At 42.7% G+C, this 15,451-nt stretch overlaps 1 protein-coding gene and 1 long non-coding RNA gene across 4 annotated transcripts in view; one reads left to right on the forward strand and one right to left on the reverse strand.

The window, feature by feature from the left end:
• gpc5a (glypican 5a) overlaps positions 1-15,451 on the forward strand; it is a 107,503-nt gene that overhangs the window by 18,586 nt on the left and 73,466 nt on the right. For all 3 annotated transcript variants that reach the window (XM_076078084.1, XM_076078085.1, XM_076078086.1), the window contains exons 3-6: positions 5,858-6,318; positions 6,412-6,645; positions 7,937-8,070; positions 8,215-8,340. In XM_076078084.1, coding sequence (XP_075934199.1) covers positions 5,858-6,318; positions 6,412-6,645; positions 7,937-8,070; positions 8,215-8,340 — 955 coding nt within the window. The remainder of the gene's footprint in view (positions 1-5,857; positions 6,319-6,411; positions 6,646-7,936; positions 8,071-8,214; positions 8,341-15,451) is intronic.
• LOC142933833 (uncharacterized) lies at positions 2,821-5,437 on the reverse strand. Its single transcript, XR_012947624.1, has 2 exons — positions 4,872-5,437; positions 2,821-3,800 (listed from the first exon to the last, which is right to left on the reverse strand). It is a non-coding gene; the product is annotated as an uncharacterized LOC142933833 (long non-coding RNA).

The following is a 15,451-nucleotide window of genomic DNA, read 5'->3' on the forward strand; positions in this document are numbered from 1 at the left end:
GTGTCCACAGACAAATTCAACTTATATGAAGTGAAGTTGAATAATAAGTGAAAAGGAATATACAATTGACTTGGGTTGAAAGGGAGCTGTTCTTTTTTTTTTTTTAAATAAAACTGCTATTTACCTTATGATTAGTACCAAATTACAATTAATTCTTTTTTGGGAAACCTTTAAGTAAATGACCAAGAAATGCTTTGGAAAACTTCAGACCCATAAGATAAAATGAGTCCCCCTGCACTATCAGTGTCGGACCTTTTCAAAAAACGTTTAGCCACCGCAAACATTTGTGCAGAAAACAATCACCATCATCAATCTCCATCCCGGAACAACAAAGCGTGCGGGTGCTCTAATATGCCCCCATGAAGAAGACATAGTTTTCTGTTGACTGTACAGACTGTGCCGCCCTGTAAGTCATTGACTTTCATTGTGTGTCTCTTGCTCTGGGATGAGCTGAACCCACAGAGCCACTGACTCATCCTCTCTAGATGGAGAGTGGCCTTTTCTGCAGCCTATCAGATGTCACCGGGCTCCTCTGTTGTGGTCGCAGCCATTCACAGAGGATGAATCACATTAATAAAAGCCATCTTTGTTGCTCGGCGACTCAGCTGAGGTCGGCTGGTGGCATTTGAGTGCGCGAAACCTGGAAACATGGGAAGCTTCAAACGCAGGAGCTGATATCGACGCGATCTGTTAACGCACATTACGGTGCACATGTAGGGATGCACGATGCAATGTGATACATTTACTGTATCAACAATGCTTCTGCTTATTCTGTCTGTGTGTGTGTGTGAGAGAGAGGGGGAGGGGGGGGGAGAACAGGAGCTTTGGTCTTTTGTCTGTCTCAAAGGGATCTTTAACTACAAAGGCTCATCTTATTTCTCATCCAGCTGACTGATCAGTTCCCTCAATGACGTGTCTATGAATACAAATATTCAATAATGTTGATGCAGTATATTGACAATACCTGCACAAATGCTTGCTTAGCCATCAAATCAGATATTGATCCTGTTGAAATTGTTTTACCACTTTTAATTTTTGGAGTTGTAAATAGTTTGGCAGTGTGAGTGTGATACGTATGTAAACTGCATCTGAAGGCCATGTTTCACTATTTTAATGATTATTAAAGACTTGCTTGCTCACTATATTTGGTGGTCACGAAAAGTCTCAGGTAAGTTATTCTCACTGCCAGCACAGTAAGGTGTGTCATAAATCTATCTCGACATATCAAATAACTCTTCATTTGTTTGAATGCATCTTGGTTAGAATTTCATTTTTTTTGCCATTTGTTTTATTGACACTCAAAACAAATTTCTTCAATGAGTAACATCCTCTGTACTATTTTAGGCTAATCAAGTGATGCGAGTACCTTGGAATGTGTGCATAATCTGCCACTTTAGAAAAGTAATATTCCTTGACTGTACCTCAACGTCTTTACCAAAGTATGAAATACAAATCTGGATAAGCGGTCTGTGGCTGTGTTTGGAGACAGTGGGCAGTAGTTGGAGGGAGCATGCAACACATGTTTAGTCAGTTGCTTTACTGTTTTCTCAACGTCACACTGATCCAATTTCCTATGCTCATTAAAATAAAATACACATGTCTCCCTCTGGTGGCGAACTCAACACTCTGCATCTTCTTGTTGGTTCACATCTTCAACTGGTTTAATCTATACCTTTTGTGCCACCATCACTGTGTATTGTATTTCTAATGGGGAGTAATAATTGTCTTACATCTGCATCTGATGTCTGATCTGCTAAATACATGTGAAGATATCACCGCTACCTCCCAAACCAATCACATACAGAGAAAGAGAGAGAGAAAGGTGGCACAGTGAAGTGAAATAAAACCTCTTTTTTTCTAGTTCAGTGCCAACTGCCAGAAGCCCTGACCTTAAGTGTAACTCATGACTCGGTTAGCTACCCCGTCACAGTTAACCAGATCATCCTACATTAAGGAAAATGAGAAGTGCAGCAATTATGGGAGAATGGGATCAAATTAAAAGCCTTTTAGACATGGAGGAAAGCTTGGCTACTGAGGAATTTAACCAAAGGGGCTTTGTGATTGTTATATAATAGCCAATATATCTGGATGATAACCGAGCGTTCAAACATTAGTTGTTCATCTATCACAGTTTGTTTGCCACGCCGGCAAGGCGAGGGAGAAACCCATGCAGGTTGATGGGTGGCATGTTGTAATGGTGTCTTATAGTGAGTCGAAATGATGATTGAAAGTTGCACATTCTTCCCTTTTAAATTCTTCCATCCACATTCATCAGAAGTCACATCAGATTCAATCCAGTTAAATGTTCATAAAATCAGATTAAATATGAAACTTAAACCTACATGCATGCTAATTGTTTAAGATCCTCTTTTCTGTTTGTATACTAAAATGAATTAACAGCTTATTAACAGCATATTTTAACAACCAGTTGCTTATCTATGTTTTCATTTCTAAAATTGTAGTTTGTCTTGTCTTTATGCTTTTTTTATCGCGTCAGGCCAGCAGCTGCTAATGTTTTTCATTGCAAAATTAGACTATATGAAAACACACACACACACACACACGCACACTCCACCCCTTCCAACTCTTCACCTCACATTAAGCATGATGCCCACCATGTGTCCAGCTGTCAGTTAAGTGAAGCAGACCAGACTCTCAGTAACAGAGTAAGAAGCCACTCCACAGTATGCGAGTGTTTTCTATCATGCTGGCTCAGCCTCTTCTCAGTGTTCCTCCCGCTGCCAGAAATGCAAACATGTCTGCCCTCCTCTTATCAGCCGGGTCACTGACACTCAGAACACACACAGAACAAAACAGGCATCCTCATTAGGGCTGTTTATTTTTTGATAAGAGACAAACACACCAAGAGGTCCTCGAAAATAGGATAAAAAAAAATGTCTGGTCCAATTAAGGAATTAGAAACAGTATGAGAAATATACATGCAGAGTGAATGAACTTGGATAGATATCTGCAGGTGTTTAGTTTTAAACCTTTATTAACTGTCTTTTTTTAAATTTAAGCAAGCAGACATAAGGTGGCAAACACGACATTTAGATATTGTTGATATGGGGAACATTAGCATGAGGAACATTAGCATTCATTTGGAGCCATGTTTGTGGCCACTTCTCGAACGTAAGTCCAATATTTATCTTCTTTTAGCTCTGTTTTTGGTCTCTATCACCTCCTAAGATAAATATCTTTAACTTCTATATGCTCCACTATATTCACCAGCTAGTCACTAACTTTGTTTGGTACTAATCAGGTTTTGTACAGTGAGTTTATCAGAGCTCCTCAGCTGTAGACAATGTTGATAACAGCGGTGACGGTGAACCCAAATATCAAAGTAGCAGACTTTAAAACCAAAACAATGAGCTGAAAAGCACGTAAACGCTAATAAAATATAGTCACTTCATTCATTGTTGATACAAAAATATTGATTACAGCGGCTTTAAAGAAACCGGCTTCAAAATGCGAACAGTGTGTCAGATAGGCTTGGATAATTCCGTCTAAAAAAGTTAAGAGATATACCTTCTTCCCACTCTGCTACTTTTTTCATCTTTTCCTTTCCTGGTGTTATCTCTGTCCTCAGGCTTACCCAGAAGCCTGGCCGCTGGTCTAGGCCTCCAAGTGAGAGACGCTGCTTCACGCTCTCTCTTTGGTGAAAAAAATAATGTCATTAACGCTGCCTGGACAGCTGGCAACTTCTGTGTGGGTGTTCTTCTGACACAGCAGACTTGTTCAAACGGCAGAATTGCTGATCAGCTTATTATCCATGCCGTCTTAAGTTCGCCTTTATGGACCTATATGGTGGGGAAGTCGGTAAGTGATGACAATTGCGTCCTAGGAAGCACAGGGATAAACCGGTGAGATAAAACCGGGATAGATCTGTTTACTATTCAGACATTCGTTCGGTGGTTTGACAGGTGGGATTCATTAACTCCACAATCTAATGTGGTAAACCCCTCCTGAAGCACGCGCCGTAATCCCTGTGGGACCCTTCATAACTCTGCCTGCTCTGCTTCACACAACCGAGGGCCGTAATCAGCTCTAACTGTACTCCACAGTGTACACATTTCTCTCTCCGTTTCTCTGCTTGTCTGCTCGCCTGTCTTCTATCTGTCTATTTCACCCACACTGCTCTTTCACAGCTGCCGCTCTTGTCTTTATTCATTATTTACACATTCTCTCTCCGTTCTTTTGTGCTGCTCTCTGACCAGAGTGCCGGCTGTGTAGGAGGTGCAGCTTCTTCTGTCATCCACACATGAGGACATCTTTGAGCCTCGGATCTTGTTAGACCTATCACGTCCATGTGGGATCACAGAAGACCCGCGGTCAGATTCAGTTCCCGGTACCTCTGTGTTTAACGCTGCCTGCTACAGACGATTCGCCTGTAGGCATGCCGGACCCCTCTCTGTTCCTCCTCGCAGTCGCCCTGCCCAGGGGGCTTTCGGTCAATCTTTCCACGTCGTTGCATATTGTACTGCATTCGACCGGCTAAGCCCTTATTGCACTGGTTACCCCCCCCCCCCACCAGACTCTCAGCCCCCCCAGGCAGCTCCAGGCCTTCACCCTGACCATTGCCTCGCAACTCATGACAAGCACATGATGTGAGAATGGCCATGGCTCAGGTATTAGCTGAGACAAAAGCTAAAAAAAAAAAAAAAGAGAGGCAAAGGGATAAAGGCGAGCTTGTTGCACTGGTGAAACATTTTCTGTTTCGGTTGTTCCTCCACGTCAAGTCTCCCGTCCCCCGACTGCAAACAGTCCCACACAATGAAGCAGATGTTGAATGCCGTAACACTGCATAATCCGTACACTTTCCCAAACAACCGCTCCTGAAATATGCACGCATAGAAACACACATTGCTTACCGGGTTACACTGCTGTGGCAGGCAAAAGAGCAACAGCATGATACTCTTTTGCCTCCCGATGCAGCGGACTATTAGTATCCTTCACACAGACGTTTTATCAGGAGTCGACAGACTTTTTTTTTTTCTTTTTTTGTCACATGCAGCTTAGCAGAATTTGCTTGACATTTACTTTCATGGTGATAAAATAATTTGTGGGTGGAAAAGCATGCGCTGAGGATAGCGAATACATGTTTTTAGGTTGAAAGTGAGCATCTTATCCGTGTAAAGCACAGAGTCTGTTATGTGTGTGTGCTTGTATGATAACAAGCGTGGTGTCTTGTCAATTTGTGGTGTAAGCGAATGGTATGGCCATTATTATAATTACTTATTCTCTGAAGAATTAATTTGTAAACAAAAAAAAAAGTCATCCCCCTTGTCTCTCTTAACATTTCTTCTCCCTCATTTCAGTCTCTTAACCTCATGTGTGTCTCTCTCCTCTCTGTTTTATCCTCTTCAATCCAAGAACCCCAGTGACACAATGAGCCTTTATACTCTACACGCTACACCATATACTGTAGCTCTGTTCATATTATATCGCAGCAGCTTCCACACTGATGTGTATCGCCCTTCTTTTCCATTTTTCTTTGTCAGCTCAGCTTTTGATTAGAGAACAAATCGCTTTTCAACATACACTCTACCCCCTCTGTGGGAAGACGCTGGGAGCTTCAGCTCCTGCTGGGACCCCTGAAGTCTCTCCTCTTTTCTTCTTTCTGGGTTTTTGGAAGTAGAAGCTATATAACGGCACTGTATTGTATTCAGTCTTATTACAGCACACTAGTCTCAGCCTTTAGTGTTACCAGTTGGAGGATATTTGGGTTTTCATGTCTCTTTACATTTCTCAACGGGCAGTAAGAACAACTCTGAAGCAAGATAAAGAAGATGTGTTGAAAACCCTCTGTAATGTTGTCTTTCTTTGTTTCTCTCTCTCTCCTGGTGTCTCCCCACAGACACCTTTGAGGTCCTGATAAGGCAGGCAGAGAATCACACGAATGCCGTCCTACAGGAGTCGTACGGCGACATGGCTGACCAGGCCGTGGGCCCTGTGCGGGAACTCTTTACAGATATCAGCCTCTTCCTGCTGGGGTCTGAGCTCAACGTTGATGACTTAGTGCAGCGATTCTTCGACGCTCTCTTCCCGCTGGTCTACAATCACCTCATCAACCCAGGCCTCAGCGACATATCGCCAGGCTACGCTGAGTGTGTAAGGTCGTCCAGCCGGGATGTGAGACCGTTTGGTGGGATGCCCAGCCTCCTGGCCGACCAGATCGCCCGCTCTGGGGTCTCCGGGAAGCTTCTCCTTCAGGCACTGCACCTCGGCATCGAGGTCATCAATACCACAGACCACTTACAGCTGAGCCGGGAGTGCAGACGGGCCCTGCTCAAGATGCACTACTGTCCTCACTGCCAGGTACGGATGCATGTCTCTGAAGTGAAGTTTATCGATCTGAATTAATCAAAGTCTTTTCCAGCATCACTGATCCCGAAGTAATTTGCTCCACAGGGCTTAACCCAGTCCAAGCCCTGCATGGGTTACTGCCTCAACGTGATGCGGGGCTGTTTGGCAAGCATGGCGGAGATTGACAACCACTGGAGGGAGTTTGTTCGCTCGCTGGAGGGCCTGTCGACACGGATGCAAGGACCTCAGGATTTGGAGCAAGTGCTTCTGGGTGTTCACACGCTGCTTCACGATGCGGTCGGACACGCTCAGAAAAATGGACCCCGCCTCTCAGCACAGGTCAGATCGTCTGTGAGGAGAGATTTATATTGTTTAAGATGGTAGACTTGAAACTGTAATGAGGCTCTGTGGGAGGTGAACACCGGTACCACCAGTAATCGCAAGAAGAGATAAAGGATTGCACTGTAACACTTTTCTATAAAGCATTATAAACATACTAATAATCCATTGTAATCTGCTTATAAAACACTGTATATTTATTGTTATAAGCACTCATAAATACTGATAATGCTTTATAACAATAATCAGAATGATTATACGGTCAAGTGTCATAATACTTCATGATTGTTATATTTATAGTATTCTCATAGTTGTAAGGTATATATATACTTTTTTAGAATACATCATAATGTGATTAGAAGTAAGATTCAAATTGTAACTTACTTAAAGTAGACTATGACCACTTAGAGTGACTTATAACCACATTGTATAATAGCACAACAATAATTATGGTAATTATGATACACTATGATCCTCACAAAAAATGTGACCATTAATGATAAAGTATTATGATACTTGACCTTATGAGTCATTATAAAATGCTTTATAATATAATAGGACTATTGTTATAAAGCATTATGGATATTTATGAGTGCTTATAACTATAATTATACAGTGCTAAGCAGATTTTAATGCATTATAAGTATATTTAAAATGCATTATAGACATACAGAAAGTGATACACTGCTATTCCAGCTGCCAGCAGTACCTCAGATAAGTATGTGGTGTTGAGCAAATTACTTGTATGTGCTAACCTACTTGGCAATAAACATGATTGTGATGGTGATTCTGAGACCAAAGATAAATTGCGTGAAAATGCACATATCACACACAATAGGTTAGTCAGACCAGAGCAGGCCCAAACTCTCAAAATGCAGCTCCAAGGCAGTCAGAAACGTTCTAGTGAAACTGCCATAAAACAAAAGTAATCTGTTAAAGTCCAGTCATAAAGCATTAACGTGTAACTTTCTGTTCCCACATTATGGTGGTTCTGAAACGAATGCCTCAGGATGTTTATTCCAGAACTCCACTTTCTTTCCTGCTCTGATAGATATGCCACAGCTCCATTCAGTGGTTGTCTAGTGTCACTGCTGCTTGATAGGCTTCACATGTAGTATATTCAGAGAGATGATAGGCTTGGCTGCACTAATGGCCTTAGTATAAAAACCCTGTCACTCAAGCATTAAAATAAGGCTTATTCGTCATGCACCAGTACAATTTCCCAAGCCTTAAAATGCATGTTTCTCCCTCAGTGTTTAGACTTAAATCTGGGTCTGTCTCATCATAATAGGTGCACAAACTGTGTGGTCCACCAAGCAGGCGGCCTGCGCAGTCAGGCAGCATCCAGCGCAGCAGCAGCAGAGCATCCATCCCTCTTAAAGCTCTTGTCAGAGCGTCAGGGGACTCGCTCGCTATAAGGAGGAGGTAAGTGGGTGAAAGATGCCAGATGTGTGCATAGAAAGAAGTGCCATTTTCCGATTTTAGTGCGTTAAGTCCACAATCAATATGTAAAACACCTTGTTAAACAAGTTAATTATCTGTGTGCACCGTCTGTGGATGCTTTTACAGGGACTTTTTGAACAGCCTACGTCTCTACCGTACGTTCTACGGCGGCCTGGCGGATCAGCTGTGTGTGAGTGAGCTGGCCTCTGGTGACGGGCTGTCCTGCTGGAATGGAACCGACATCGTAAAAAGGTTTGTTTTGAAATGAGTCAATACTACAGATGGGGCGACAAATAAAACAACATCACGTGTGTCTGTATGGGAAGGAGCGCGTCACCACAATCCTTCAGAACAGCTTCAGTGCTTCTTTGCAAAGCTTCACAAAACACATTGGTTTAAAGTCTCCCACAGGTCAGTGGGAGTTTGAAAATGATTCACACCATTGTCCTCAAACCACTCAGTCAAGAACAAACAATCAGTCAGAAACAATCTTTGAATATTCATAGTTTTTTGATTTTTCAATGAGATTTCTAATGAGGTAATAATGTGCTGCCACCAATGTAGAATTCATCTATTAACTGTTAGAGCTCACAGACATAGATCTTGGATATGAATGGTTGTGAACCGGAGCAAACAAACTGTCCTCTTTCATAGTATCAGTCAGCGGCCTTGTCTCCATTACATCACAGCTCTCCATCTCACCCGTGCTGTCATCACTCAAGGACCCCCTCATTTATCCTCAGTCTGTGGTTGTTCCTCTTAACTGTCAGCCGCTGTCAGCGCTGTAGAAATGGCAAGTTGGCCCGTATTTCAAACTGCGGTGAGGTTGTAGTCGCCAGTTCGGGTTAGACAGCCCATTGTAAAGGATGACAGCTTTGTTGAGATCATTTCACAGCTGCTGTGTGAAGGTAAGAAAGAAGGAGGGTGGAAAAGAAGGAGGCCCTTCACAGCCTTCTTAGCGACCGGAGAGATTCACAGGCATTCTGAAGGATGTGTGGTCGGATGTTGCTCATCAGAAATCCCATTACTATGAAGACAGAGTCTCAAGGTTAAGTTTCATTCTAGCATTGACAATTTATGCTTTTCATCTTTTTGTTATTTTCCGATATAACACCTCAAGTTTCCATTACAAAGGAGGCAGCCATCTCTGAGTATAGAGATGTTTCTCATGTGCTGGAGGAAGAGGCAGGCCAGCAGGCTGTCTGTCATCTCTGCCTGCAGCTTCTGGGAAATGTTTATGGTCTGTGGGCTTCTCTCAGCTCTCTAACCCTCCTTCCTCTTTTCCTCATTCACACCAACACTTATTTATTGGGACTCGTTCACCTCAGGTTCACTCACAGGTTTTCATTTTGATTCGGTCATTACCAAAAAAAGGTAGAGGAAGAAAGCTGGGGAATTGAGAGACATTAAGAATCTGGGGAGACGTGGCTCTGGGGAGCAGAGTCCCTGCAGCTTAGCAGATTTCCTGCAGATCTACAACCCTTTGTGCGGCTTTCTATTAGCCTAGAACCATAGTTGAGTGGCTGGGAGTCAACACAAGCTGAGACAAAAGCGATAAATAACCTCCTGCCTACGGGTCATAACCCAACATCCACTGAGAGAGAGAGGAAAAAAAGTCACTGCTGGATGGCGGCTGATTTACAGAAGCTCATTGAGGCCTCAGAGACCTTAAACGATTGGTTCAGTTGCTCTCTCTCTCTCTCTGTGTGTGTGTGTGTGTGTGTGTGTGTGTGTGTGTGTGTGTGTGTGTGTGTGTGTGTGTGTGTGTGTGTGTGTGTGTGTGTGTGTGTGTGTGTGTGTGTGTGTGTGTGTGTGTGTGTGTGTGTGTGTGTGTGTCAAACTGTACATTTGAATGGGTGTGGATACCTTTAATAACATCTCTTTGTGTGTGCTGGTGCAGATTGTTTTATGGTCTTAAAGGAGTAGTGAGTTACGGCAGAGCTTTGTCTTATTTAATAAAAAAAAAAAAAAAAGGATGAGCAAAAAAAAAAAAGAAAACACAACACAGGGGTCTGAGATTGAAGGAAGATGTAATGCAGGTCCTCATCTGGGTACCTGGTAAACAAAAAGGTAAAGAACAATCAGATACAATCATAGAGGAAGGACACAAGTTGCTTTCATCTCAATGTCTGTGTGAAGGAAGATGATAGGGTCTCGCTTCAGGGGGGAGTTGGTAAACACATTCTTTCTCTTTCTGGTTCATCCCTCGCTTACACATTCATACTGGGAGGGAAAAAAGATTGGACATTACATACTCTGATTAGTGTTATGATTATTTACAGTTTTGTCCTCTTTTGTGACGGCTCATTTTAACTAAAATAATCCCACACATTGCATTGAACTGTGCGATGGATGCTAAATAAGAAAAAAGAAAATCCAATTTACCAAAATTGCAGGACAAAGGGCTTTATATCAGACCTAAATACTCTTTTGTTACCATCAGAAATGTTTGTTGAGTACCGACAGTTGGTATCTAATGCTGCATAAGATTTGCAGTCTTGTTTACTTATTTACTAATCCAGTATTTACTGATTTAAAGCTAAATTTGAGCATTTTTAGCAGTTGTTGGTCACTTGCGTTGGGAAAACAATTTAGACTTCATTAAGCCTTCAATAATTGATTTTTGTGGCCACTTGGGGGGGGGGGGGGGGGGGGGGGGGGGGCAGTGGAAACAAGCCGTAAACAACAATGACAATTATCACCTTTTAACAGAAATGGCACCAAGTCATTGCTTTGGAAAACACAAGTAAGTCCTAAGTCTTTGCACTCAAGTCCCAATCAAGTCCCACGTGGAGACCGACAAGTGCTGAGTCAAGTCCCATGTCCTAAACTTTTGAGTTTTGAGTCCTACACGTCAGACCATTTGTGTCTGTTTGTAATTTTCCACCCATGCGTTTTGCATACTGCCATTTGTTTTTTGTTGACCATTGCATACTTTTTGTATACGTTTTGTACCAAATTATCTTTGGTCTTTGTCTATTTAATTTTCTCCAACTAGCTCTAAGTAACATAATGTTAGCTCTTCATGGTCAAGTGGATCTGAGGAATTAAGTGTGGTCTTGTTGGGAATGTTAGTTGATTCATGGCATACTTTTAAGATATTGTGGAGGAAGTCACTCTCCCTCTGTGTGTTGTTGTCAGAGCTTCTCCTTGCTTTGTTGACATAGCCGGGCCTGCTGCGCATGCTTTTAGTGCATGTAAGGTTATGTGAGCGTGTCCCACTGCTCTCATACGACAGTAACGGCTGATAACGCTGTTCCGACCGTCAGCGTTGTCGTGGAAGTGTAGCACCCACCCTCCGGTTCCCCCTCAGGTAAGCACTGTTAGCTCTGTCAGCAGGTTTGAAGCAGTTTGTACTGTTAGCCCTGTTAGCATCGTTAGTTGTGAGCTCGCCGTTGACATGTTGAGAGCCATTTAGAGGCAATTGAAATGCTCCCAATCTCGTATCTTGCACCTTTTAAAGATGCTAAACACTCTCCATAGAGCTGAGGGGAGCTGCAGAGGTGGGTGAGCGACCTCTTTCACATACAACTTAAAAAACAATTAAAACACAGATGTCAGATACTGTACTGGCACTAGTATCATAAAATAGAATTTGCAAAGATTTATTGGTATGAAGGTTGGGGGGTATTGTTACGTCCTTGCATTTTTCCCCTTTGAAGTTGTTAAAAAGTTGTTGTGATTTATGTCACTGGACAGCAAGCGGTAAAAAAACAAACAGTTAAACGTCCCTCAAACTCTGGAAGTGTCGTGATCTTCTTTTGTTGGAGACATTGTCCACGTCTTGGCAGAAAGGTTAACGCTTTCCCACAAGCTTTCTCTGTCCGTCATGGATACACACACACACACACACACACACACACACACACACTGAAGGAATGCCATGTTGCCATGAGCTGCAAACACACACACACCAGCTACCATCTTTTTCTGTGTTTCTCTTTTGCAGTAACAGACTGACAAAGACCAAATTAGTCGAGGGATTACAGGGATCCTCATTCCTTTTCAGCTGCCGCAGCTCTACTTTCTAATTCAGTTTGACAACTGATATTAAAACTTATGTGTGAGCGTGTACGAGGCAGCACATTTATTTTGGAATGTATTTTGCCATATTCTTGTCACCCTTACAATGAGAGACAACAACCAGGAGTTATAGCAGTGCTAAAAAGAGTGTGATGTGTTATTCATGATTACCTCCTCCGGTGTAGACTCGCTTTAATTTATCCCCACCTGCAGTTTGTCTCACGGCTGCCAACACACACCAGGTGTTTGGCGGTGAGTGTACATTTTCAAAGAGCCTTTTTTTCTAATTGAGTACAACAGTTTTTTTTTTTTTTACAATTTCTACGATAATAAGGCAACTGACCTTGCATGCTGTTGGAATTTAACTCGGGAGGAATGAGCACGGAATGCTACAGTTTTGAAAAGATGCCTGAGGACATGCGGGTAGATTTGAGCGTGGCCTTTCGTTTAACAGGCCACCCTTCATGCTGGAGTGGCTGTCTGAACACTGACCTTTGACCTTTCCCGTGTCTGTTTGCTGCCCGGTTAATCTTGAAGAGGTTAATCACATGGTAATAAGAGCCCTGGAGTTGCAGTGCAGGCCTCTCTTCAGTGTGTGGCCAGTTGGCAGAGGAAAGGTCTGATTCTTTAAATCTAGGTCTATGCTGCTCTGCTCATATCTATTTTATTCTTTTCAAATGGCGGTTTCCTCATTTTCCTATTTCGTCATTTGTCTCATTCTCGCTTCCATCCCCCCACTAGACGTGGAGCTCAGGTGATTTGCCTTGGCTTAACTGAAATGACAGCTTTTAAGCTCTGCTAATAGGAATCCACTGAAGAAGCATCAAGAGCTTAGGTTATCCCGGGCTACTCGGGGAATGTGCCTCCTCATTTGAGGGTTGTCTGAGCCTCACTGCGAAACCCACATGGTGTTCCCATCAAGGGACAGCATGTGTTGAATAATAAAATATATCTTCACTCTGAAACTTTTTCTGCTTGTGACACCCCCCCCCCCCCCCCTTGTGGCCCCTCTGCGCAGGTTGTTCGTTTCTCAGAGTTGTTAGCCAACAGTCAGTCATAATTCTGTTTGTGGTCCTTGACCCTTTCCCTCTTTTACAGCTCAAAAAACATTCTTCACATTGTAAATCAGCTTGATGCTTTTTGCTAATTTTATAACAATTGGTTAATAAATCCTTAATTGATAAAGGAAGTATTTTCTCTTTTTTTGAATGCTTCAGTAAATGATGTAGTACTTAGTTATCAGAGGACACAGCTGTTGCTGATTGACTGTACTTTTTACACAACAAAAGACCCTCTCAAATCCCAAATAAGTTTATTCATATTTCTGTTATGGCGGTCTGTTCATAAGAGGAATTACACCTTTCCGGACTGTTATCAAAACTTGTATTGTTGATACATAGCTCAAACTTTTACAACATGAAATATGTCCTTTATTTAGTGATATAACAATGCTTTATTTTTATTTCTGTAACTTGTCAGCTTCGTTGAATATGCATGCCTACTTTGTGGCAGAGGAAAGGGCATACTATATACTCTCAGACCTTCGTATACATCAGGTTATAGAAGATCAAAATAAAATAATTATTTTTACACATACAGCAGTGGGACCCCAAACAATTAAGAAGTAACGCCATTTTCAACAAAACACAAGGGTTAAAAATAAATACTTTATACTACATGTGCATATATTAGAGAATCTCCATATACTGCCTCAAATATACATAAAAACACAGCTGGTTATCTTTGCACAGGGCACATATTAATGCCCTCTCCTCGTCCATTAATAAACCTGCTGGCAAAGCTGTGGCTTTCTGTTCAGTAAAATGACTGTGGTCATTGCAATCGTAAATCCAAGCACTTGTGCTTCGTGTCTGTTTTAGAGCTGTCGTAGCTCTCTTTGACCAGCAGGTGGAGCTCTGCACTTTTGAGTTACACTCGCACTGGAAACACACGCCAGATTGCTGATCACTCCACTGCTTCCCTCTGCATGCGTTTCAATGATGTATGGTGGTGGAGAGGTGGTTCTTATCCACGCTGTCCCTGACAGTGACGGACAAAACCGAATTTAGGTGATAGACAGACACACTGCAGAACATCAAGTCTCAACGCCTCCTCCTGCATTCGTTTGATGAACTGACCTAATTTTGAACGGAAAGGAATAACCTTTTAAACATGCGCTGTCAAATATATTATGCATAGCTGTCCTCTTAGTCACTCTCATGCGAGGAAGTAAGAGAGTTGTTTCCCCTCCATCACATGAAAAAAACAACTTAAAATGAATGTGGTATAGAATCCCCAGTAAGGCAACAGTTCATAAAGTTAAATACAAATATAGCTTGAGGTTTTTCCTCTCTCTTCCTGTCTGGGAACAGACTTGGCAATTTAGTGTCTTGTCATAGTACACAAACCGTAATAGTTTTTGTTTTGACGCATTCTCAGTCTTAATCTTTTGGTGCAGTCTCTACACACAAGCAACAGACAGTGATTCAAAAAGTTACACATCTTCAAAGTCGACAAAAGAGAGAGTGACAGAGATGGGTGGGCTGATTGGACAGTTTTGGTTAAGGGAGAGAGAGGAGGGAAAGATGAGAGTCAGAGGAACAGGAGAGGGGACATTCTTGAAGAGCTCCTCTGTATTGCGACAGCTGGCTACTGCAGATAACCACAAAACCACTGGAGCACTTGAGGTCTGGGTGCTGCATGGCTAGAGTTCCACTCCAACATGACCTTATATCCTGCCTGGGTTTAGACGCAGGGGCTCGGTCAGAGTACCGCATCCTGACGATTATCCCAAGTGACAGAATCAAGAACTGACCTGCCGACTAAATTGAGTTCATAAGTCCTTCTTGTATGCACGTATAGAGATGTGTGTGTGTGTGTGCGCGCGTGTCTCTGTCTCCTTTAAAGCCCCCCCCCCCCCCCCACACACTCAAATTATGCATGATTGCTCTGCACAGATACATTTTCTATCTAGCTCTCTGGAAAAAGGAGATTTCATTTATTTGTGCTCATAAATGATCCCTGATGTTGCTACAGTAACTTCCAGCGAGGCCACTGCAGAAGAGACAGTAAATTCTGAGTTTGCTGGTTGCAGGTGGTGCATGTATCTGTGTGTCCTTCTAGTAGTCCCATTCATTTTTCAGTGTATCCACTCCCTTTTGCTTCTCAAGCATGGATCCCCCCCCCCACTCCTCCACCACAAGTTGGATGCCTGCCTCCAGCATCTGGTGCAGATTGTGACCCTGCAGCATGCCAGGTAGCAGGACATTAACAGCCAAGGCCTTATTGTCCAGTGATGAGCTGTCAGAGCACACACCCTCACCCTCGTGTGTGTGATATC

Source organism: Anarhichas minor, unplaced genomic scaffold (genome assembly GCF_050575085.1).
Source record: "Anarhichas minor isolate MPS153535 unplaced genomic scaffold, ASM5057508v1 ptg000062l, whole genome shotgun sequence".
Taxonomy (NCBI): domain Eukaryota; kingdom Metazoa; phylum Chordata; class Actinopteri; order Perciformes; family Anarhichadidae; genus Anarhichas; species Anarhichas minor.